General features: G+C 43.2%; 1 protein-coding gene across 2 annotated transcripts; it reads left to right on the top strand.

Moving 5' to 3' along the window:
• Positions 1 to 382: 382 nt before the first annotated feature.
• On the top strand, positions 383 to 26515 carry esyt3 (extended synaptotagmin-like protein 3). 2 transcript variants are annotated; one of them, XM_061226741.1, is made up of 23 exons: positions 383 to 1170; positions 8757 to 8798; positions 9192 to 9326; positions 10085 to 10161; positions 11360 to 11429; positions 11834 to 11923; positions 12022 to 12077; positions 12554 to 12674; positions 13099 to 13275; positions 13855 to 13937; positions 14421 to 14469; positions 16078 to 16167; positions 17319 to 17381; positions 17732 to 17791; positions 20276 to 20344; positions 20470 to 20556; positions 21309 to 21458; positions 21816 to 22210; positions 22479 to 22577; positions 23910 to 24041; positions 24178 to 24283; positions 24629 to 24678; positions 25451 to 26515. In XM_061226741.1, the coding sequence occupies exons 1-23, from the start codon at positions 709 to 711 to the stop codon at positions 25488 to 25490; spliced, it is 2703 nt and encodes a 900-aa protein (XP_061082725.1). In that variant the 5' UTR covers positions 383 to 708; the 3' UTR covers positions 25491 to 26515. The 2 variants fall into 2 exon arrangements, with proteins under 2 accessions (XP_061082725.1, XP_061082726.1); XM_061226742.1 differs by having other exon boundaries at positions 401 to 454.
• The last annotated feature ends 78 nt before the right edge of the window (positions 26516 to 26593 follow it).

Genomic DNA, 26593 nt, shown 5'->3' on the forward strand with positions numbered 1-26593 from the left:
CCAACAAAATAAATAAACAAACAAACAAACAAATAAATAAATAAAACGTCACTAGTGTTTTATAATTTATTATACGATACTAACCTCGATGTGCTAAAACATAGCCTAGGCCTTGGCTACTTGCAGAACGATGTTGCGGGTCTTACATTATTACATTTCAGCATCACAGCTACGCGCTATAAGTAACTTGCAGTAGGATGCTGCTTAATTCTCAAGGTTGCGAAACAGGTTTTCATCGAAACCCTTCTCTGTTCTTTTCGACACAATATATGGCCATGCAACTCAATTAATCAGCACAGTAAATGTAACCTGAATGGCTGCACCTTAGCATGTGGTCTGAGGTGCGAGAGGGCGGGTGAGTCTCATTCCGCAGACTCGATTCACCTATGGGAGTGTGTCAGGTAGCTAAACAGTCGACGGGCTGGGGCAGTTGGCTACAACACGGAAGTCAAAGGTGGGAAAACTGTAGACAACCCTAAGGAGCAATTTGTCTTGCGAGTTCTCGGTACCTATAGCCTATACGAGCAATACCGAACTGGCTCCAGGGACAATCGCGAAAATCGCATAGGACAAATTGGTAGACTTTTGGTACCCTATGTCTTTCTTCGTCTTTCGTGATTTGTGGGAGTAGCGTAGCTCCCTGTCTAGCAGACTTCATAAGTTAACATTTAGAGTGACAAAAACGACGCAAATTACAGGAGCGGCTCAATGGAAGCCAGAAACGAAACGCGGGGGTATAACGCAAATAACAACCGTGGACTCCAGGGTCGATACGGTGGGGGGGCTTCTTCAAATCCCACTCAGGGTAATTTGGACACATCAACGACTCCTGCAAGAACACTCGCAGGAGATTTACTCAAAGATGTCCGGACACACAACGGAGGAGCAAATACACAGAACCAGGAGGAATACAGCGTAAATTCGGTCAACCACATTTTGATGGAGTTTCTGATGTATGTGGGGAAAGCTTTCTTGTTTTTGTACCCCGTTTACCTGACGGGCTCCCTCGGACTTAGTATCAGCTGGGTTTTGTTGTGCCTGATGATGTTGACGTGGTGGCGGCGAAATAGAAAGTATAAAAATGTTCGTTTGGATACAGCTATCACCTTTTTGGAGAACGAGAGAACTGTGATCAGCAAAGAATTAAAGACACTCAATATGCCAGCTTGGGTATGTATTGATGTATAGCCGATTTATGCTTCAGACATCTGTTTGTCAACTTAAGAAACCAGTACACAGTTGCAATGTTCAACATTTCTTCGCAGCCTGTGGTGGATATTTTTTTTATCTTATTTTATTTTATTTTATTTTAATTGGGTAGTGTGGGAAAATATTCCGGTAAAAATCCATTCTCATTGACGCGCGCTAAAGATAACGTGGCGGACTACCCTATGTCTTTAGATTGATTTCAGATTACATATCATTACAATCCTAGTAAGTATGCACTACTCAGCTGAGTAATACTTAGCATAATAATAGTACCAGATTGCTAGAAATTTCAAAATTGTGTCAGAGGAAATGGCATATTAATAATAGTTTTTCTCTTTCTTATTCGTTAAAAAACACTACCGTTCCTTAATTTACAGCATCACAATATCCGTAATTCTTGGTAAAGGAGGTACTTTAGGCCCAATAATGTGACAGCAGCTTTGAGAGCAGACCAATGTACTATCCCAGTCAAGCCGCCTAGAGTGCGTCTGTACCGATATTGGACGTCATTGTTGGCCAGGGAATCATTTAGGTCTCTTTGGGGAAATCCATGTCCATCAAAATGTGTGTCCTGTCAAAACGGTTTAATTATTTTTGGACATTTCGCTTCCGTCGTTCTGTTGTGCTGCACAAACGGATGTTATAATACAAATGAGTCTACAGTAGACAGAGGTGCATGTTTTAAATGCTAGAATGCCTTTAGGTACGCTTGATTGGTCATCAGGGTGAGGTCCCTGTGGAATAGAAGAGAATGGTGTTTGTCGTCATACTCAGGATGGTGCTCTCTCTCTTGTTCACATTTCCCAAACGGACAACCACACCCTTTCTAACCAAGTTACGAAAGGTATAACTCCACCAGTATGGCAGTAGCTTTTGTAGAATAATTGTCTGATGCTACACTGTGATTTCCTTGCTTTCTCCCATTGTGTGTGTGTGTGTGTGTGTGTGTGTTTCCCTCTTTAGAGCTAGTGGTGTATGGGTGTATTCTGTATTGTGGTGTGTGTTCTGTGCTTGGTTCGTGTTGCTGCTTGTCTGCTGTGAGAATTGGGGTGACATTCCTGCTTTTAACGCAGGCCCTGAGCTACGGACATTGCATTGCATTGTCAGGGGTGGGAATTTGACCAGTCTCTCTCTAATTTGCACACTTAAGCTGCACCCATGGTTGTGGAATCCAGGTGGGAACTGGGCAGAGTTAGGTTATGTGAATGGGCATCACTCTCAAGCTTTGATCTATGAGACCATAACATCTTAAAAGTATTAAGTTGGTCATGTCAAATGTGTATTCATTTTTGTCTTGTGAAGCCTATTCACTTAAAGTATGTTTGTTTTGTCCACAAAGAGCACTTTCCCTGAGGCTCACTACTCTTCCCAGAAAAATTAGAATTGGTTTTATGATCGAACTGCACTCAGAGCACTTCATTAGGAACACCTGTACCCTTGCATATTCATGCAATTATCTAATCACCCAATCACGTGGCAGCAATGCAATGCATAAAATCATGCAGATACGGGTCAGTTAATGTCACATCAACCATAAGAATGGAGAAAAAAATGTGATCCAAATTACTTGGCATGATTGTTGGTGCCAGACAGAGTATTTCTGTAACTGCTGATCTCCTGGGATTTTCGTGCAAAAAAACAAAAAACATCCTGTGAGCAGCAGTTCTGCAGGCAGAAATGCCTTGTTAATGAGAGAGGCTCCACCCAAATCCCATGGGGTTTTGGCTTTGGTTGAGAGAATTTTGTAGCATTTTAATATGGGCTTAAAACAATAGTATAGCAGTCTTTTTTGATTGGTAGAAAAGGTATAACATTGATGGCACTCTTGGGGCTGAAAGGGTTTGTTGTAAGTGTCTTTTAAATGTTTGTAGTGACTCATATTTAATGCCGGAAATTAGATTGAACAGGACCTCAAGTCTTCTTCTATGGTAGCACTCTTAATAGGCAGGTCCAGTGCCCTTAGCCCCCAGTTCTCCCCTCCCATGATCCCACTGCCCGGCTTGCATACATTGTTCCTGTCCGTGACATTGTGTAGGCCTCCACAGATGATATTCTCACCCCAGGAGTGACAATCCCTCTTTCTGTAGATATTTTGTTCATGTAGACTCCTCAACTATACAACGAAATTAGCGGCAAGAGGTAGGTAAGAGTGGTCGCCTGGAAGTCAGAATGGTTGTCGGGTGGATCCCTCGCCCTGGGTGTGCCTGGGCTATAGGAGGTAGGGCTTTCTCCTCACACCCTCAAGTTCTGATACCCATCCTCCAGCAACCGATATAATTAAGTAGTTTAACATTGTCTGTCTTTTCACTGCACACTTTTTATTTAGATACTTTTATAAAAAAAAATTTAAACATTACTGTATGTATTATTTATATTGTCTGTATTTCTTTGTATTTTCGATGTGCCATTTGGAATACCAAGTCATATGTGTTGGCCCATGAAACTGTGGCCATCCCTGTGATAAGCTCAGGGAAGTGCAGATGAACACACATTACTGTGAGGCGGTCAGAGAGGCTGTTAAAAATCTACAGCGCTGCGTTGTCATGGAGCCATGGAAACCATCAGTCGCAGTCATCCTGACCCACACTCTGACACAGCAGTTCAGTTCTCAAGATCACTTCTCACTCACTGCTCTGAGGAGGAGGCCTGATGCAAGCACTGCCTTGTTTTCCTCACTTAACCCAGGACATTTACATAGCTTTCATTTTTCACACAATATCCCACAAAGAAGAGATCATATTAAACAGGGGGAATCACTGATTTAACATTCAAAGGCTGCTTGCCATTGTGTGATTAGGACTTTTCTGCCTCTTCTGTCAGGAAACCTGTACAATTTCTTCATGTTGTTGGACCATATCAAGTCAAGACAATATTCAGATAATGTTCAATAATTCAATATTCACGATATTCATTGATATTCTATGTATATAATGTGATTATATGCAGTAATTCTGTTGAATTTTATATAGTGGTACACAATATCCTAATTTCCACTAAAAACTATTGTTTAGGTGATTTCCACTGCCATCAGATTGTGTCCCATTGGAGACAAACACATTCAGATTTCATCTGAAAACATTTCACATTTTCAGATTCACAGAAATTGTAAACCGACACCAAATTGGCTGGGCCCTTGAGCAAGGCCCTTAACCCTGCATTGCTCCAGGGGAGGATTGTCTCCTGCTTAGTCTAATCAACTGTATGTCGCTCTGGATAAGAGCGTCTGCCAAATGTCAATAATGTGATGTAATGTAAAATGGCATTCTACAGCTGTTATCATAACATTGCAAAATAAAACAACATTATAGCAAGTTTGATAAACATAATGCTCTAGCAAACTATGTAGGTGTGCACATTGTAATTCTCTGAATGCTGCACAGCTCACATTCTTCTGGAATGCCTTTCAAAGAAACTTCGGTGGATTTAAATGTTTCTTTTTGCAGGTGCAATGCAAGAATAACGGGTCTGAGCTTGGCGTTTGGCTTTAGAATATCTGGAAGATATAGGCGTAGATGGATACGTAGCTACATAGATAGCACTTTGTTTATTATGCTGATACAGGAAGTTGGGATTGTAGTACTGTTTGCCTTATCCCCCCACTACCCCCACCTGTCAATCAACAACACCTGGAAAGATATATCAGCCAATCAGGAGCATGGAGGTGGGCTGTTAGTGGTGTTGTAGTTTCCCTTTTGTGAAACGCACAGCATGCCATATTTACTAGTGGGAGCTGGGGTGTGGTTTTTAACTGATTTGTCCCTTCCATCCAGTGGAATCCCTTGCTTTAGCTAACTGCTTTTGACGATGGTCTTGATAGGGTATTGTCACTGGGCCGTCGTGAGAGCTTTGGCTGTGCTGTCATTGTTAGTTTCAGGTTCCCTGGGATTGTTCGGTCAAGACATCCGCTGCATTCCATTGTTATGAGGTGGGTGTGTTAGGTTCAGGGCTGCCAGAAAAACGGTTTCTTTTTCAAGGGGACAACTGTGTCTTGTAATGGAATGTTCCCTTCCCATGATCCTCAGCGGCGGTGAGCTATACAGGTTAATTTAGGGGGGGTATTGCTTCTCATCTTGTGTTCATCGTAAGTTGTAAGAGAAGAGAATGCTGCAGTTAGGCTGTGTGCCGTCTACGTGTCACATTAGACATCAAAAGAAAAGTGAGAAGGACACAGAGATCAGTCCTGGAATGGTTACATCTGAAGACAAATGTTTGGTGAGGGTCTGGTTGTATCACAAAGTGTTAATCCTGCCCAGAGCGGACAGTGAGAGTGCAGGTGATCAGTGCCACATTCTTCATTTTTACCTTGTTATAAAGTTGTTGGCTCTCAAAGTGTCCTGATTTGCTGGTGCGTTATGAATATTCACAGTCAAGTCGGATAAGGTTCATTTCAGGAGGCAATGCAGTTCTCACCTTACCCATGGCGTACTCAAGACAAATGCAACTTGCAATGTGACACTTGACTTCACAGCGGACTACAATTAATCATTAAGCTGCCGATTAAAGTGATATGTAATGTACAAATGGCCATCAGACCACATTACATTTGTGTATATGGTTGAAGATGTAAAATGCATAGCTGGCATAGCAATGCAGACAGCAGCAGAACCCATAACAGATCATTTCATTTGTGCAATATGTGTGAACATTGATAAGAATGCTTTCTATAAATGTAATTAAATGCTTTCCAGAAGATAGTTTTGATTGAGCTTAAATTCACTTTCAACTTCAGAATACTCACTGGGGGAAACTTTTGATCCGTTGAATCAGAGAATGGCCCAGGGTGGAAATTTAAGGACTTTTAAGGACACCTGTACACAGGAAGGACACCTTTCTGTTGAGCTGACAACTGTTTCGAGGGAAATAGCTATTATTTTTAATGAGGACGTGGGAAATGCTTTACCTAAATTGACCCTGATTTGCATGCTAAGTAGATTCACTCAAAATCTTGTCCTTGACTATCAAATAAGGTTACGGCAGGACAGCACTCCTGTTTCTAGGTAACGGGAGGGGGAAATGCGCTCCGCGAGCAATGCCAGGTATGTTCCGGAAAGCGTTACAAAGGCTAGGATTATATTGAAGTCTCCTCCCTCTGTTTGTTTTCCGTTCAGGCTGTGGCTCTCAATCGTGGACGCATGACTATGTAGCATTCGACCACTGGAATAGACTATATTCTGGAGAATTACATGACTTAAATTTTATCAGGCCCTTCTCCACTTCCGGCAAGCAACTCTTAAATGACTATCAAAGTTGAATTTGTCACCTTCGCAACATTATTCCTTTAATACAGAGACAGCTGGTCAGAAAGGCATGGCTTCTAAACGAGTTCTGGCCAAGAATGCAACATCATAGTTTGTACAAAGATATATTTATGATTTGAACAACAGGAATATTTCTTTGTCACAGGATAATGAATCTTTGCTTCAGCCCAGACAGTGAGCGACTCCGGGTCAGATATCAGCTGTTGCCTGTGTTGACCATGTTGACACAGGGTCAGCAAGGCTTGATGAAAAGACGGTGCTCGTCAATACAGGACTATTGCTCCCATCATTGTGCTGCCTCTGCGCAATTCTGCCACCTCAGTGGAATGCTCCCAGAACTGTTGAGGTGAAATAGTACTGTATAGATCATGGGTTTTCCACATACAGTGTTTAGTGTCTTTAGATAGCTTGTGTTGTGGGAAATAGTTGTCATTGGTGGTGTGGTACACTGGTTGCTGAATAAAGATCTTGTGGGAATAAACCACAGGTAATGCAAGTTACCTGTGAGTCAGCATCCAGCTGTGCTACAAAGGTTAACCAGATTTGTTAGATATACTGAGATAACAACATTACCACCGTCTTGTGACTTTTTATTTGATGATTTGTTGTTTTTCCTGTAAACCCTGGGTACATAGAGGGAAACTTGGAATTGTTTGAGGAGACTCGCTAATACATTACATTACATTACATTATTGGCATTTGGCAGACGCTCTTATCCAGAGCGACGTACAGTTGATTAGACTAAGCAGGAGACAATCCTCCCCTGGAGCAATGCAGGGTTAAGGCCCTTGCTCAAGGGCCCAACGGCTGTGCGGATCTTATTGTGGCTACACCGGGATTAGAACCACTGACCTTGCGTGTCCCAGTCATTTACCTTAACCACTACGCTACAGGCCATCCTGCACACCATTGTTGAATAAATTGTTGTATTAATCTGAACCTGGATCCTCTTGACTCACACCACTGCACACGTAGCAGTCCTAACAGACATAGACAACCTAGGATACCTGCACCCCATAGTCATTCGCCTATACACTAGTGCCGTCACAAGATACATACTAAGTGTATCATTGTTACCACCTGTTATTTTGTTTGACTTTTAGAGGTTTTTAGAGATTTGAATTTCTCTCACGATCCTCAATCCAAAATGTCTGAAGTGTTGCTGTGTTGCTGTGTTACTTGGTAGCTGCCAATATCAGCTCAGGGTGGGGCTCTGCGGTTATAGCCTCAAGTATAGATTGCTAAAGTAAATATCCAGCTGTTGAAGCGTACGGGTGAAATTTAACCCATAACCCAGGATACAGCAATTTTTTCCCCAAACCAACTTAAATGATGTCTCCTGCTATAGGAGAAATCCATTTGTATAGCTACCATTTTTTTTGCACATTTTTTATAGTCGAGGTGAGACATTCACCTCCAGTACATGTATTTGAAACCAGTCAGTTTTTTGAACAACACTGGAAGCAGAAATGACAGAAAAAGGCAGTGTGGTACAGGTAAATGGTTGGCTTTATATAGCGCCTTTATCCACAGCGCTGTACAATTGATGCTTCTCATTCACCCATTCATACACACACTCACACCAACGGCGATTGGCTGCCATGCAAGGCATCGACCAGCTCGCCAGGAGCATTTGGGGGTTAGGTGTCTTGCTCTTTGTCTCAACCACCATAAAAGTACACGTTTAAACATACACACGAGTATGAAAAGTGCCTAAAGAGGTACAAATTGCTTGTCACTGAAACTGTACCGTATAGGTACATAGAATTGTACCCCTATTCCGAAATATATAATTGATTTGTACCTTTTTTGCTTGGAATGCATTCTCATTTGTACCCAAAGAGAACTTTACTGTACTAGTTTCAGGGATACATTTAGGAAAATTGATCCTTGAAAAACAAAAATGTACCTCCATTGTCGCTTTATTTCTGAGAGTGTAATTACTGTGTGGTGGTGGGCCTGTTCAACCTGGACTGAAGAGGTTTTACTTGGTTCTGTCCTAGCATTAGCATGGCATTACGATATGATGCTGTTCCAGAAATTCATCGCCACACAATTATGAATATTAATCTTACGGTATTTTTCACTAATATCAAATGCTAAGGAAATTGTGTCTCTCTAAATCCCAGTTCTCTTTGCTAAGGCTTTAAGTGTGGTGAAAAACTGAATGTTCTTCCTTGTCCTGAAGTCCTTTGATATGCAGGACCTAATGAGCCCTCAGTTTAAAATAATTAAATTGGATAAGAGCCCTCATGCTAACCCCTTCTCTGCCCTCTCTGCATCCTACAGGTACAGTTCCCTGATGTGGAAAAGGTGGATTGGCTGAACAAGGTACCGTGACTTCTGTCCTAACTCTGTTCTAAATATGGATTTCACTGCAGAGAGCCAGGAAAACGTTAGGTGTCAGCCAATTATTAGATAACACAAAGGATATTACATTTGTACAGTGTGTATGTTTCGATATCTCAAATAAACAAACCCCAATAAATCCTTCCACATATTTATACCTCTGTTGTGGTACCCCTGAAAGAAAAGGCTTCCAGTCAGCATGAAATGTGCTTCTTTCTACCAGTGTCCTCACAGTGTGGTGACACAATCTTGGCCTGAAATTGAGTCTGTAGTCAAGCTCCCTGCTCCCTGCAGGAAGGTGCTGGGGGTAGATGTGTGTCAGTGTGCGGCCTCACTGCAGCCGTTCCTCTCTTCTCTTCTCGTCTTCTCGTCCAGATCCTGCGGCAAGCCTGGCCGTTCTTCGGCATGTTCATGGAGAAGCTTCTCAAGGAGAACATCCAGGCGTCCATTAGGACCTCCAGCCCTCACCTCAAGACCTTCACCTTCACCAAGGTCCACTTTGGCCAGAAGGTAAGGTAAAATAATGAAACAGCTCAAGCTAGGTTTTGAAACAGCTGGTAGCTGGTTGACCAGTTGGACCAGCTCCATGCTTAACATGGTTTTATGGCAGCTGGTCATTTCAAGCTGATTGTAGCCCGGTGACCTCTCACAGTCCCAGCTGTCCACAGAATACTTGCCAAATAGATAGAGGGCTCCTTCTAAAGGCTTGGTTTACTCCTCTTTTTTCTTTCTCTTGCTCCTTTTTCCTATCGAGAGAGACTTTAAAAAGAAGTGAAGACGGGGTAATCAAGAAATGGAATTTCCTTGCCCCTTCAAATCTGTGTCAGTTACAGATGTGGCAGATGCATGGCTGATGGGGAGAGGTAGATTGTTTCCAAGTCATGCTTTCTGGAAAAATACTTTTGCGATGCATGCGCCCATGTTTCCTTGCTCAAAGGAAAGTTTGGGAGTTCCTAACTTCTACTTCTAGCTCCTGGAAGGAACATTTAAGTGGTTGAAATGTACTTAAGGATGGTGGACCTCTCGGGAACAAGGAAATGGAAAAAGAGGAGAAAAATATGATTGGAATCAGTCCAGAGAATTTACCGGGATGGAATATTACAGATCTGTGATGTTATTTTGCAGCTAATTGAACCAGATTTCTTCATCATGTCAACACTTTTGGGCATGGCATTGAGGGGCAAGGGGGTCCCAAGGGTTTTGCTGATGATGAAGAGGAGTCTAAGGTTCACAAAGTTATTGCTATAAAGGTGTTTGTTGTGCTTCAGCCCCTCCAGATCACAGGGATGAAGGCGTACACTGAAGAAGCGGACAAGAGAGAGGTCATCCTAGACTTGAACCTGAGGTGTGTGATTCACAACTTGAAGCCCTCTTCGATGTACCCGGGTAGTGGAGTGGCAGTGGTTGCGTCCCATTGTGCGTTTCTGACCATGTTCAGTGCTGCCATGAAGATGCAAAGCAACCGGTGCTGTTTGCATCTCATGTTTCTTGTCCTGCCAACAGGATTTTACTTTTAACCCTTAGCAAACTCTATTGGCAGGTTCAGCTCCATTCCCTTCCTTTGTGTGCTTTGGCATTGGAAAAGGATCTTTAAACTGAACAACTCAAGTTAGGTTTTGAAACAGCTGGTAGCTGCTTGACCAGTTCAGACCAGATCCCAGCTTGACATGGTTTGACCAGCTCAAGCAATATTTTGAAACAGCTCAGACAGGCTACCAGCACAAGCTGGTTGACCAGCTCATGCCTAGCTAGACCAGCTTTAAAACCAGCTTTGCCATGCTGGTTGACCAGCTCATGCCTAGCTAGACCAGCTTTATGACCAGCTTGACCTGCTCAATTTTCAAGCTCGTCAAGCTGGCATAGCTGGATTTTACAGCAGGGTCTCTTTTAATTAATTCAGTTTGATCTGTATACCTGCATGTTCACGAAGTGGCACAAGATGAAATCCTTCTTTCATTTTATATGTTTTCAGATTGTAAGATCTGTATTTATTCAGTTACATTAAGATCCCGTACAGAGAAGTCCTGTAAGGACTCACCAAGCACTTTATTAGGAATATTTTTACTTTATTACACCTACTTATTCAGGCGGTTATGTATCTTTGTGTGTGCATGTTTGTGTATTTGCATGTGTGTGTATTTGTGTAATTGTGTATATACACTCACCAAGCACTTTATTAGGAACATTTTTTCTTTATTACACCTCCTTATTAATGCGATTATCTAATCAGCCAATTGTGTGGCAGCAGTGCAATGCATACAATCATGTAGATACAGATCAGGAGCTTCAGTTAATGTTCTCTCACTAAGTGACTTTGACCGTGGAATGATTGTTGGCAGCAGACAGGGTGGTTTGAGTATCTCAGACTGCTGATCTCCTGGGATTTTCATGCACAATAGTCTCTAGATTTTGCAACGAATGGTGCAAAAAACAAAAACACAACCCATCATAACTCTAAATGGATAGGCCACAGCAGTAGAAGTAAAAAAAAAAAGTAATAAATACCTAATAAAGTGCTCACTGAGGGCATGTGTTTGCCATAGATATGCGGGAGACGTGGACATCGACGCAGAAGTGAAGAAGCCCATAACCGCTGGAGTGAAGGGACTCCTGGTGAGTTCAGAGTCCGTCTGTCCATCTCACACCCCAGAGTTTCCCTGCATTATGACGTAAACATAAACCACCATCCTATGCCAGCAAGGAAGGAAGATCATTGGGTTGTGACTCAAAAGTCTGTTGAACTGGCTGCAGGAGTCCCTTCCTGCAGTGATCTTGGGACTGATTGCTTATATGAGGGTCACACATTATCCGTAATTTTATTAGTCAGGTGATTGCAACAATCACAGGGTCACGGGGGGCAGCCTGTAGACTAGAGGCTAAGGTACATGTCTGTGACCCGCAAGGTTGGTGGTTCTAGCCCTGGTGTAAGCATGATAAGATCCTGTTGAGTCCATGGATTTGCACCACCATAATGATTTGGTGGACATAACATGGAATTTATTATTATTTTTCTCTAGTTTGAGGGAATGTTGCGTGTGATTCTGGAGCCATTGATTGGCCAGGCGCCTCTGGTGGGAGGGGTCACCATGTTCTTTATTCGCCGACCGGTGAGTTCAGAAAGAGAAACCATCTTTCCGTTTCCATTAATTAAACCCATCATTCATTCGTTCACCCCATTCTCTTAATCTGCAATTCTTGTTTTTAGAAGCTGGAAATAAACTGGACTGGAGTGACCAACCTGCTGGACTCTCCTGCGCTGAGGTACACACCTGTTTCACCTGAGAGCAAGGCAACATTATTACATTTTCACATCCAAAGAGTCTATTCACAGCCCGTGTTGGGTCATCTTTAGCCTATGTCCTTACAGAAAAACATTTTATGTGAACAATAAGGTATTACGATTATATTATTCATCAACCTTCAAATATATGTTCATTAGAACCCCATAGGAATGCGTCTAAAAGGAAGAATCTTGTACATACATTGTACATACATTGCAGTAGTGCAGTAGTGTCTTTTCGTCTTTTGGCAGAGCATGGTAGGTATTCTGTTCATACTAACCATTTTTATGTAGTTTTGTTTTATCAAACACAATCTGGAAAATGGTAGCACAAGATTAACTTCAGCTGCATGTTGAGTTAATGTTGCACCTTTGTCAAGGCTCTTGTGACCAGTCAATCGCCTGACTCTAACAAGGTTGTTTTGTCCCTCTGATCAACCTCCCATCTGTCCCACAGTCAGCTTTCCGAATCGACCATCATGGACATCATCTCCTCCATCATGGTCCTGCCCAACCGAATGTGTATACCACTCATAGACCAGGTCAAGGTGGACCAGATGCGGTTCCCTCTACCTCGTGTGAGTACACCATGGCATGTCTGTTGCCTATACTAGCAACCCCATCTAATTGTGCCTGAGCTCATGGGGTGCTTGTATGGGGTCTGGTTGAGAAGGTGCAAGTGGTAGAAAGGGTTAGTCTTGCTGGCAGTGATTTTAAGACAGTATACTTAAAAGTGGGAGGTGGTATGGCACAGTATTTGAGGAGCTGGCCTTATAAAAATGAAAGTTCTTGTTCTGATTCTCAAGTGGGGGTTAGGAGATGTACACCTATATTTCAGGGGCAGACAGCAGGTTCAGTAATGTTTGTATCTCTGATTATGCATGCGTGTCCTTCATGCACTTCAGCGCTTTGGGTATATGAAAATCATTTTGCAAATCATACATATTACTGTTATGGCTGTTATTGCTTGGTGTGTTTCTAAAGCTGTGTGTTGGGTTTTAGGGGGTGGCGCGGATTAACCTTGTGGAAGCGCAGAACCTGATAGCCAAGGACACCTTCATGCTCGGGATGGTGAAGGGAAAGTCAGACCCGTACGCCGTCATGCGTGTGGGCACCAGCCATTTCAAGAGCAAGACTGTCAAGGAGAACCTGGACCCACGCTGGGACGAGGTGTACGAGGTATGGTCAACACCAAAGCAGGGTCTCCACCAGTGCAGGCAGTACAGCCATTTTACCTTAAGCAGCCAATGGATGGAGAGCTTATTCAATCTCCTTGGAGTGAAGCAGGTGAAACAAGAGGTCCGTTCAGAGGAAATGGCCTATCGTCGACCTCCTTCGTGCATTGTCCATCGCTAGCCGCGCAGAGAGTCAATAGGCAAGGCCGTATTTGGAATGGCCTGGCTAAAGACAAAACCCACAACCTTCACCATAACTAAGGCCCAATAAATTCAATTAGAAATAAAATGTACTCATTATCATTAAATGGCTTCATAGGTATAATCATCTAATTCCTTTCCAATTATGTGAAGCGTGTGTAGTCACTTTGTCTGGATAGGGTGTGGGAATTACTCATGATAAATAATTATTTCCCTGATTCATCTCCAACATCTCCTGTTAGCACTAACCATTAGCTACTGCAGGCACCTTGCAGCTGTTGTATAATCTCCCAGGAGGCTTCAGGTCCCAGGAAGACCTTGGGGAATGAGTGGGATTGTGAGTGGTCCCTAGTTGTTGGCTCATTTGGTCTGTCGTTCACAGTTTGTGGTTCACGAGGCACCAGGTCAGGAACTGGAGGTGGAGTTGTTCGATGAGGACACCGACAAGGATGATTTTCTTGGCAGGTGAGACCCCCAGGAATCACATTACGTAAAGAAAAGTTTCATTTTGAAGTAAAAAAAGAAAAAGAAAAAAGAAAAAATATTACTGCATTATTATTGTAACTGTGGAAATGACAGCAATGCTCAGGGCAGCCTATAGCCTAGTGGCTAAGGTGCTTGACTGGGAGCTTGGTGGCTGGTGGTTGAAGTTCCAGTCTAGCCACAGTAAGATCTGCACAGCTGTTGCAGGGCCCTTCAGCAAGGCCCTTGACCCCACATTGCTCTGGGGGGATTGACCCCTGCTTAGTCTAATAAACTCTAAGTCACTTTGGATAAAAGCATACGCTAAATAACTGTAATGTAAGAACTGCTAGAAGTATTTATAATTAAGAACATTGGAATATAAAAGTATGCATTCTTTGCTTTTTAGTTTTTGGCGTTTCACCATATTTAAACCACTGGGCTGCATGATTGAACACTGTTTTGGATTTTCCTTCTATTCCACAGGTTCAGTCTGGACCTAGGAGACGTGATGAAAGAGCGGATTGTGGACAAGGTGAGAGGATGAATGTGATTGCGGCAGACAGTTGCAGTTTGGCTTCTCGTTCTCTCCCTCTCAGCTAAGATCCGCATTGCAACTGAGACACAGCAAATCCTATTGCGTTCACACACTGCAATGTGTTCAGTGCCGAATTCACACGGACAGTACTTTTAGCTTCTGGGACACATACGGACTCTGTTAGATTTGATTTAACTGTGGACATCAGAACATTTTTTTATGTACATTTCTGAACACAGTTGGCTGGGATTGTTGTAGTCACCAGCAGGTGTGGTTTTGATTCTCTGGTAGTGCTTCTCACGTTTCTGGTATTGGTGTCATTTCTCTTGTCAGTGCTAATTCTGCTGTCCGTGTTCTTACTGGTGTTGTCAAGGTGTTGTCATTAACAACGATGCCATTGTTGACACAAATCTGATTAGCTATGCCTTTCCAAGGCAGCTCACAATGAGTATGCCCTCTGTACAGTCCCCTCCAAAGGTAATGTAACAGCAAGGTCAATTTCTTAGTTGATGACACATAATTTTCAGAAGTTTCACTTTTTATTTCCTGGTATTGGTGAAACAACTTGGAACATATCACATTTTGTGTCGGACCAACCAGTTTTTAGGTGAACAAATGGAGTATTGGAACATGTGATTGACAGGTGTTTCTTGTTGCCCAAATTTGTCCTGTTAGATTGATTGGTTAAACAATAAATAGTTCTGAATGTCTACTCTTTAGCCTTGGGGGTTTTTGCCTGTGAAGACTGAATTTTTGTTAGAAAAGATAAACCAACATGAAGCTTACAACGGAGGGGGAATCATTGGGGATAGCTTGTACAACAAGTTGGAATGTCCTGAAAAAGAAAAACTGCTGGCATACTGAACAACAGACATCAAACAGATTGACCAAGGAAAACAACAGCAGTTGATGACAGAAACATTGTAAGAGCTGTGATTTATTGCAATGAAGGCATATGGCTGCAGTTATTGTAAACAAGGGATATGCTACCAAATATTAAGTGCTATTTACTTTCATTTACTTAAATACTCTCTGTTCCAATACTTTTGCTCACCTAAACATTGGGTGGTCTGATACCACTAAGATGCTATGGTTCCAAGTAGTTTACATCTAGGTGTAAATACCAGGAAATAAAAGCTTTTTGCTTTTCCAATAGGAGAGGGGACTGTATATCACACAGTATTACCCATTTCTAGATTTTATTTTTGAAATATGAATAAAACTAGCATGCTCAAGCAGATGGTATGAGATCCCTAGATAAGAATGAACCTTTCAGTCCCAAGAGTACCATATGGCAATCTTGACCTTATACCCTTTCAACCAATCAGAATGGCTGCTATACTATTCTATTGAGCCCCTATTAAAACCCTCCAAAATCTCAACCAAAGCCAAAACCCCCTTGGAATTTGGGTGGGGCCACTTCATATTGGACTTTGGCTTGGGACTAAACATCCAGCACTTAAACCACTGCACTGCACTAAAACGATTATGTTAAGAGTTTCACTGCTTTTTTATGATTGGTTCCTGTTCAGCAGTTTCTGAACATAAGGACAGTTGTTGAGGGAGTTTGTGTAGCGACTCCTTCATCTTGTTTTTTCCCCGCAGTGGTACACCCTGGAAGATGTAGACAGTGGAAAAGTACATCTGAAGATGCAGTGGCTATCTCTGCAGATGGACCCGGCGAAGCTTGTGGAGGTATGCACTGACACACTACATGTACATTACATTTTTGTCATTTGGCAGACACTTTTAATCCAAAGCGACTTACAAGTACATAGGTTCTTCCACAAAAAAGCATCAAATCCATAAATAGCTAAACATGCATGAAGAGCTATTCTGAACAAAGACAATAGTCATTGTAAGTGCAATTTTCATTAAGGGTTAGGGTTAGACAATAGGGATATTGGAAGGCGGGGGGGGAAGAAATCTGGAGGACTAGGTATAGTCCTCCCTCCATAGGAGGTATAGTGTGAAAAGGTGTGTTTTTAGTCTGCGGGGAGGGATTCTGCTCTCCTGAGAGTGGTAGGTAAGTAATTCCACCACTGAGGAACCAGAACATGCAGCTCAAACACCTGATGCTCGTAGTGAGGGAACCACAAGGCGACCAGAGCTGGCAGACCAGAGTGGTCTTGCTGGGGTTTAGGGGTGTGGGGTCTGTACTGTTACTCTGTCCTGTACTGCATAATCACACTGTACTCTGACACATACCTGGCTTGCGTTTCCCATGCTTACTACACATACAGGGCAGCCTGTAGCGTAGTGGTTAAGGTACATGACTGGGACCCACAAGGTTGATGGTTCGAACCCCGGTGTAGCCACAATAAGATCTGCGCAGCTGTTGGGCCCTTTAACAAGGCCCTTAACCCTGCATTGCTTTGGGGGCGGGGATTGTCCCCTTCTTAGTCTAATCAACTGTAAGTCAGCTAAATGAGAAATTATTCTGATTATTATAACATGTTAAATGCTGTGCTTGGTCCATATTGTTCTCGGTGATGCATGGAGGTAGTTAAGGAATTAAGGGACCACAATTCTGAAGCATAATCGGTTTAAATGACAGTGTAGCCTCCCCGGTCTCTTTATGTAACATTTTTATATTGTGCTTGTTACATTTGGGAGGATGAGGTGAGGTAGTGTACGGCCACGTATGTAAGAGGAGTGGATGATGGAGTTTGCACTCTATAATGTGAAAACAATGCCATCCATGTTGTGGAACAAATCCAGGGAACACAGAAACATGTAGACAGGATATTGTCCATCTTGTGTGCATTTTGTAAGCCTGGTTTTGGTATGGTATATCGACTGTTTACCAAGCAGTGACCCCGTCCCCCATGATGGTTGTGTTTCAGACCCAGGATGGCTGTGCCTGTGCAATGCTCGCTGTCTACCTGGACAACGCTTCCAACCTGCCAGTGAGTGCGCTGAATGATGGCATCATCGTGACATCATGACCACCCTAGCTGCCTCCTAACATAGCTATGTTAATGCGTTTTCTAATCTTCACTGTTTTCCTCTATTAGCATTGCTGTCATTAATGCGTTTGTTGCATGGCAGTAGTGCTAATTGTAACAGTAATATGGTAAAGCATTGGCGATAACTATCTTGCTGTATTTATACATCTAGGTTTGATTGTTGAATGAAATGGTTGTTATTTTGTCACAACATGTGGTAAAAGGAAATGGTGTAACATTGCTGGTGATTGGAATCAATAATTGTGTGGTAATCATAGCTATTGTTCATTTTTTATTTGTGTTTGCTATAGAAAGACCAAAGTGAGATCACTCAAAAAGACAAGCATGGAAAAGCCCTCAAAGACGCCAGGGTAAGGAGCGAACGCACAGGACACCTCAGCCGCGCTTCCCGAAGCCCTGTTCGTACCAGAGCCAGGACGTGGCAGTGTATTTACACTCACAAGCCCTGCTCTGTGTCTGAGATAATGGATGTGCAAAAAACAGCCGAGAGCAGCAGGTGTGAGCGTGTCATTGCAGTGTGGGTGGGGGAGCTGGGTCCAGGAGGCCGGCTCCTCCCTGCAGTCAGGTGCGTAGCTGGCTCTGTGGGGATGAAGCAGAGAGAGCACGGTGGTGTAATAGGCTAACTGGAGTGCGGATACCGCGGCCTGCTGCTGCTCGCTGGTGCCTTCCCCTGCCCGACTGGTTCTGCAGGTTGAAGCTTGAGGAGGGTGCGAGGGTGGGGGCTGGGCTGGGGCAGGAATCTCACGCACCAGGGTGTGTGTCCCTGGATACCTGTGATCCAGCGCTCCTCCTGACTCACCGGCAAACACTGCGCCCTGTCACGCGCACCCTGCCCTCTGCTGGTGGAATGCTGGTACTGCAGCGAGTGCCAGGACTCATACCGGTCATTCCTCAGAGTTCGTCTCTCAGAAACCCCTCCTCTCTCTCTTTGTCTCTCTGTGTCTCTCAATCTCTCTCTCTCTCTCTCTCTCTCTCTCTCTCTCATATTCCTCTGATGGCTTCAGGGCAGCGTCTCTCACAAGCAGGACCAGTTTAGCCGAAGTGGCACACTGACTGCTCCAGTTTTCCTCAGAGTTCAGCACTGTGCAATAGTCTGAAAATTCCCTAAAGCAAAGATTCTTTCAAAAATTCTTAAATGAACAGTTTTAAATATCAAACAATTTACTATAAAGAGCAGTGAACAGTTAAAAACTACATCAAATCAGTATTTGTTGTGACCACCCTTCACCTTTAAAACTGCATCACTTCTCTTAGGTACACTGTCCTGCAGTTCTATAAGAAAATCAGCAAGTAGGTTGTACCATAAATATTGGAGAATGTGCTACAGTTCTTCTGCAGACTTTGGCTGTCTCCCTTGCTTCTGGCTATCCCAGTAATCCCAAAGTTTTTTTCTGAAAAGTTGTCAATTACTTAACATATTACTTTATTTCAAGAAATGCAAACATTTCGCTGGATCATTAAAGAAAAATTGGAAAATGAATGTTTGAAATTCTAAAATTTGCTCTTTTGTAATGACACACTAATGTAAAAAACAAAAAAAATGAATATAGATATATCTAAGACGGCATGGATGGTGCAGTGGGTAGCACTGCCGCCTCACAGCAGGGAGGTCCTGAGTTCGAATCCCTGTCGGCCGGGGCCTCTGTGTGGAGTTTGCATGTTCTCCCCGTGTCTGCATGGGTTTCCTTCGGGTACTCCGGTTTCCTCCCACAGTCCAAAGACATGCAGGTTAGGTTGATTGGAGGGTCTAAATTGCCCATAGGTATGAGTGTGTGAGTGAATGGTGTGTGTGCCCTGCGATGGACTGGCGACCTGTCCAGGGTGTATTCCTGCCTTTCGCCTAATGTATGCTGAGATGGGGTCCAGCCCCCCTGCGACCCTGTTCAGGAAAACCAGGTTAGGATAATGAATGAATGAATGAATGAATGAATATATCTAAGATATTTCATGAGCTCAGGAAATGATCTCATGTCAATAACATTGTCAGCTTAATACAAATGCTCTCACCTGGGTACTCCCATTATACTGATTAGCATGATTCTTAGCTTGAGCTGGTCCAATACATTTCCAGCTGTCTGAATGAATAAAATGTGAAAAATGTTACCTATGCAAGTTTCCCTCTTTCGGTGAGTCAAGGAAATAAATAATACGACTGGTGCATTCCTGCTGTGGTGAACACACCTGCTGTTCTTGACTGTTCTCTTGTAACAATCAAAGAACAGATTCGTGGGAATAACTGGCAGCCCTGCTCTCAGTGCATCTTACCAAACCATAGCCAAAAACTGAAAACATGTTTTAAAATGTTTTCATACGTTGTATTATAGCATAAATGCCACCGGGGTGATGTGAACATAAATAATGCATGATCCAGTCTGAAATATTTGGTAATCTATTTGTTTAGTTTCGCAATGGGTACCTGAGACTATATTATACATGCATAATATATCTGTATAAAAACCTGTCATAGATATTCGATTGGACAACAATGCTACAAAAAATTTCAGCATTTTGTATATTTATTGTAGAAAATATATTTTTTGTTTCTTTCTCACTGTTGTAACTGGCAATGAGGTGATAGCTATAATTTCTGACAGATCGTGTTTTCAGTTGTGTTTATTAGAGATTATTTGGCATTTCACAAAAAGGTGATGATCTCAAATTTAGCAATGTATGTGATTGAGTATACAGTTATTTTCTTATTCTGTTTTCTTGTGCTTGGCTGTGTATTATCAGATATGAGCAAATGTTGGCTCTGTGGATTTAAGAATATAAGTACCCCAAAACAAACCCACCATGTACATTATCTTTCCTTTCATTTCATTTTTTTCCCATAGCTCACAAGGAGAGCCAACCCCAACTCCTTTGTGGAATTGTCCATTGATAAACAGACCCAGAAGAGCAAGGTGCATTAAGTTTACATTTTGAATGTTTACTTCTCATAATGGTTGTTCATGGAAACTCTGTCTAAAATGAAGTGAGACGTCAATCTTGATTTCGAGGTGTGGCCTTTTGTTTTGTCCTCTGAAAGGTGGCGTATGACTCCAAAGACCCGGTGTGGGAGGAGTGCTTCACCTTCTTTGTGCACAGTGTAATGAATCAGCAGCTCAAAGTCCAGGTATCAGTCCCTGCTCGCTATGTGCAAATCCCCTGCTCACTACATGTAAACCCCCTGCTCACTACATGTAAACCCCCTCCTGTTCACTACATCTGCTCACTACATGTAAACCCCCTGCTCACTACATCTGCTCACTACATGTAAACCCCCTCCTGTTCACTACGTCTGCTCACTACATGTAAACCCCCTGCTCACTACATCTGCTCACTACATGTAAACCCCCTCCTGTTCACTACATCTGCTCACTACATGTAAACCCCCTGCTCACTACATCTGCTCACTACATGTAAACCCCCTCCTGTTCACTACATCTGCTAACTACATGTAAACCCCCTCCTGTTCACTACATCTGCTCACTACATGTAAACCCCCTGCTCACTACATTTGCTCACTACATGTGCTCACTACATGTAAACCCCCTGCTCACTACATCTGCTCACTACATGTAAACCCCCTCCTGTTCACTACATCTGCTAACTACATGTAAACCCCCTCCTGTTCACTACATCTGCTCACTACATGTAAACCCCCTGCTCACTACATTTGCTCACTACATGTGCTCACTACATGTAAACCCCCTGCTCACTACATCTGCTCACTACATGTAAACCCCCTGCTCACTACATGTAAACCCCCTGCTCACTACATCTGCTCACTACATGTAAACCCCCTGCTCACTACATTTGCTCACTACATGTAAACCCACTGCTGCCTGTGGACATACCCCCTGTGTGCCTGCGGCCCGTTTCCAGATTAAGGAACCGGAGAAGAAGACTCCTCTGGGCACGCTCACCCTGCCTCTGACGCGCCTGCTCAACGCCTCCGACCTGACCCTGGACCAGCGCTTCGTGCTGGAGCGCTCCGGGGCCAACAGCCAGATAAAGATGAAGGCCACTCTCCGGGTGAGGCCCTGAGAGAGTATATAATGTACAACAAAGTGCAGTATGACATGAACACAACGCACTGTGCAGTTCATGCTTCTCATTCACCCATTCACCCATTCACCCATTCATACACACACTCAAGGCACTAACCAGCTTGTCGGGAGCAGGTTAGGTGTCTTGCTCAGGGACACTTCGACACACGGGATCAAACCGGCAACCCTTCAACTGGCAGACGACTGCTCTTACCGCCTGAGCCAATGTTACCCCACACCAATGTTGTGGTTGTTTTAAGGAGTGTGATGATGGGACGTGACCTCAGCAGGCCAGTGCTGTGTTTTCTGTATTCTTGATGGCGTCCGTGTCCCCCCCCCCCAGATCCTGGAGCTGGAGGAGCCGGAACCTAAACCCGTGAAACTGAGCCCAGCTCCCGAATCCAGACCCCAGGCCACGCCCGCCCATAACCCGCAGGCACAAGACCTGCGTGAGCCAAACGCCCCCCCCTCCTCCTCCTCCTCCCCCTACCCCTACAACGGAGCCCTGGCGCGGCCCGGCGAGCCTCAGCCCGGCGCCGTCAACAACCGGCTCCACCCCGACTACCGCCCGCACCGCTTCCAGCCCGGCACCACCCCCGAGAGCCGCACCCCCGCTCCCGGGACCCCCATCCTGAGAGACGGGTCACTGCTCCGCCGCTACGACTCACACAGCCTGCTCTCGGAGAACTCCATCGCCTCGTCGCGCTTCGACCTGACCGAAGGTGCCCCCTTCCCGGAGTGAGTTTCGCGGTCGCCCCTCGGTCCTGTGGAACTGCTGTACTGCTGCGCTTTTCGGGATGTAATCCATTGTCAGATTAATCTACAAGGTCCAGGTCCTTATCTATGTTGTTTTCTTAGCACTTGAAACGCACTTTTCCCTGGTTTGTTGTACGTCGCTCTGGATAAGAGCGTCTGCCAATTGCCAATAATGTAATATAATGTAATTAATATTTGCTTTTGAGGGGGGGGGAGTTGGATGTAACGTCTCTCTCTGTGCAAAACGCAGGGCCATTTTGAACCACCAGGGGAGTTTTGGGGAGATCAGGATGACAGTGAGGTACGCCACCCTGAAGAACAAGCTCATTGTTGTGGTCGACTCGTGCAGGTGAGTCTGGGGACCCCTGAACCCAGTCTACCCTTCCGCGGATTCAGAGACCTCTTCAGTTTGGGCTTTGGGCCTCCATCTTGAATAGTCTGGGCTTTCTTTCTGTGGTGTGTTTGTGAGTGGGTGTTCCTGGTATGCAAATCCTTGTATATTTACATATCATTTGCTCAATTATTTTCTGTCATTTTCATAACTTCTCTTTCTTCTTTCAATTTCTCGGGAAGTTCCTTCAGTCTGGTCTCCCTAATAGGACTTTTTTTTATATATGGTCTGGCCTGAAAAGAAACCGAACTGGAGGATATGATGTTCAAATGTGAGGCTGAAGCATAGTGCATCTTTCCCCTTGTGACGTTTCTTGAACCAAAATATCATGCATGTTACAAAAACTAAAGTATTGAATTAGCATTCAGTGCCCTTTTATGCACAGTCAGGAACCAAACCCCTCAATGTGTACGAGAGTATTGGTGCAAATGAATGCAAAAACACAGAACAGCTGTAATGTTAAATAAAGGAAATTTGACTTGGATTACTTTGGTTAAGATGTTTAAAAAAAATACAGCTAGTGTTCTTTAATAGTTATCACAAAAGCAAGGGTTTACAGAAAAGCTCTCTTACCTTTAGTCTTGGCTTTATGCAGGTTTTCTGCCTAATTGCTTTGGCCATTTTAGCTGGCAATTGGTAAACTGTTGGCCATGCTTTGAGATTCATATTTATTAGACATCAGAGCTTGCAAGTGACTCCACAGTAGTTAACATGGACACACTTTAAGGAAGTGAGAGCTTCTTTTTAACCAATGAAAACTCTTCAAACATGGGCAACTTTTCAGAACTAACCGAATTGAACAGTGAACTGGAGCGGTGGGCTTGACGTGTGAGAATGAGTCCAGTTGTGCATCGATCTGTTCTTCAGCTGAAGGAGAATTCTGGGACCTTGTTGGTTGTCTCTCACTCTCACTTTCCACAAAGTGAACTGATCTCCTTCAGCTTTCTCCTCTCTGTCTTCACTGTGTTGCTTTATTCTTCTGTTTGAGATCGTTCTCCAGTTGCGCATCAAAACCCACTAAATCCTCTCACCCTTTTATCCTTCTGTTGATAACATTTGTTCCTTCTCATCCTGTACGCCCGATTGGCAAAACTCAACCCAAAATATTGGGTTCAACCCAATATTAATAATAGAGTGCTGCACAGACACCTGGTATCTCTTACTTAGACCAAGGAGACCTCCCCAAAAGATTTTTCACAATCCTACTGCTTTCCTTTCCAGTCAGATAAAGTGGAATTGTCTTGTCTGTTCTCTTGCCAGCCATGAGAATTGGGTTTTGTTCTCTTGCAGGGGCCTGTTTCCCTGCACTGAGTACGGCTCAGATGTCTATGTCCGGCTATACCTACTCCCCGACCAGTCGTGGAGGCACAGAATGAGAACGCACGTGAAGAAGAAGACTGTAACTCCCGTCTTCAATGAGAAGTACGAGTTCATTATGCAACCACCAGGGGGCAGCATCGTTTTGTTATTGTCTTTTTATTTTATTTAATGATATATCCTCAGAAGAACTTGTGCCATACAAGCGGGTTAACCAATTTCTAATCCCTTCCGATCCCAGGTTTGAGTTTTCTGTGTCACAAGAAGAGGCAAGGAACAGGAAGTTGGATGTGGCGGTCAAGAACAACAGAATGTTCCATTCTCGGGAGCGCAAGGACATTGGAATGGTACCATCAAAACATTTTAATAAAACGTATATTTGGAAACGGGAATTTTATTAATCTACTTCAACATTGCATGAGCATTTGGTTCAGAGGCACATTTGGTTCAGTAATTAGTTCGGAGACTTGACCGAACACAAAATGAGGTCTTGTCCAATGTTGGATCCAGTGTGGATGCACATGTTCAGTTTCTAGTACCTCTGGTTAAGCCAAATAAGCTTCTAACTTTAAATGACCTTACCTGCATTGCATTGCATTACAATGCATCACATTGTTCACAGTGCATCCATTCTCATGACTTTGATATGACCTCCAGGAACCCGTAGCACTAATAGGCTTTGTTCTCTGTAGGTTCTGGTCGACTTATCCCAAGTGGATCTGGCCAAAGGGTTTACGGAATGGTGAGTTTTATTGGGAAGCCGCACTCAATTAGCGCATTCCTCATCTTTTCTCCTGTTTTCCTCCAAAGGGAAGCAATCTGCGCCCGGACAGATTGTATTCCTGAGAAATGCCTGTGTGAGAGTGAGAGTGTGCACTTGAATTCCTACCGTCCGCTTGAACGTTTGTGAGCCAGGGCACTGCTGCCAAATCAGAACAGTCTTGGCGCAGAAGAAAATGGCTGGCTCGAGTGTGCCGTATTATGGGCTTGTACAATACGGAATGGGAGCTGGCAGCGGGGTGATATTTAAAGGTACACTATGTAAGATTTTTTTTCAGCGTGTTTACAGAGAAGGGGAGGGATAAACAGTGTTGTGGTTTGAAGGTGTTTGTTGCTGCTCTTGACTGTTAGAAGTCCAAAATTACCTATTGTACCTTTAATGGTATTTCTCTCAAGAAAATGCACCTGCGTCTTGCCTGTGAAGTAGCCTTGCTGACTTCGCTTAGAATGTAGAGCTGAGGAGGAACAAAGACTCTGGTAAATGTGGAACATCGTGATCTGCCGTGGTCTATAATTGATTTTCCTCAAATGTGGAAACTTGATTCTGGCCAAGAGTTATCCAAATGCCACGGCAGCAGCGAATCCTTGAAAAAGCAAAGCAACGTCGCGCCTGTTGGCAGAAAAACTGAAGTGTAGTGTGCAATTCTGGCATCTGCTGGACATTTGAGGAACTTCCTCAGATCTAACTTTCGGTGAAGAATGTTCTTTTAACCGTTTGCTTTTCCTCTCTGCAGGTATGAGCTGAGTATACCTGGACTAAAGAAGGTCAACTAGGAGGCAAAGTAAATTGTACTTACTGACACAAACTTTTCCTGAAACAGATGCTGGACTTCAACCTTAATCTTCTCCCTTCCTTTTTGTCCTGTTGATCTTTCCCCTCATTTCAGATATTTTCTTTAACATAACAGTTAAAAAAAAGAACATTAAAGATTGCACAAGGTTCAGCTCGAGCCAGTCCAACTACTCATGTTTGTCTATACAAAATATACTGTAAACTGAACTCCTGAATTGTCTAGTGTTTGGCAAATTCCGTCTGACCTAATTACTCCAGTCATTCATTGAGTACTACAACAAGCTGAGGGTTGTATTTTTTTTTTTACCCAGTACTAAAATACAGATTTTATCAATTACTTTTTTTTAATGCAAATTCAGAAATGATTAACCTCCTCACAAAATGAACACAGATCAAACAGTGAAACTGGTCTGAAGGAACATATATTTATCCACCAATAACAACTTTGTATGTAGAGAGCTATAGTCCATCGGGTAGATATCTCTACATATGTTTTCAGTCATTAACTCCGTAAGACAGATGTAAGACAGTGGTCCAAGTAATACTATTCAGTTGAATATGGTTTGCCACCACAAAGGTTGTAGATCTTTTATCTGAATTACCATTAGTTAAACCACTCCAACCCTCAAAAGGAAATAATGCATACAGACCTTTTTAGAATTAGCCTTTAATAATGTATACATTCCAGTCAGAAATATTGACTAGTTCTCAGGTGGAGAAATGGCTTTTAATTATAAAAGTCTTGAAGATGCCCAGCTTTGGTGTTCAGCATTGGGGGATAAATGCTTTTCTTAAAATGTGTAGACAAAGGAGTGGCAATGTTTATTTATTATGTATGGACATGTGTGTGCTTTTCTAAGGAACACTTAGGTCAGCACAGCCGAGATTATTATTATTACATTTTTGTTGCTAAAATATGTATGTTTTAATGTACAAATAAGATTTTAATTTTGTTCATATTTTGTTTTGGCTATCTATTTTAATAAAATATGTTTGTAAACCTGAAGATCATATGTGTGCAGAATGTTTTATTTTATAACAATGATAACTTTGTGATAATAGGCCTGGAATAGATTGTGTCCCA

This window comes from Conger conger, chromosome 17, assembly GCF_963514075.1.
Source record: "Conger conger chromosome 17, fConCon1.1, whole genome shotgun sequence".
Taxonomy (NCBI): Eukaryota; Metazoa; Chordata; class Actinopteri; order Anguilliformes; family Congridae; genus Conger; species Conger conger.

Excerpts from the sequence above, each read along its gene's own strand:
- esyt3 (XM_061226741.1), top strand. The coding sequence starts at position 709 with ATGGAAGCCAGAAACGAAACGCGGGGGTATAACGCAAATAACAACCGT. Across the intron at positions 9,327-10,084 it reads AGGTCCACTTTGGCCAGAAG|CCCCTCCAGATCACAGGGAT; the intron begins GTAAGGTAAAAT and ends GTTGTGCTTCAG. Across the intron at positions 21,459-21,815 it reads AGATGAAGGCCACTCTCCGG|ATCCTGGAGCTGGAGGAGCC; the intron begins GTGAGGCCCTGA and ends CCCCCCCCCCAG.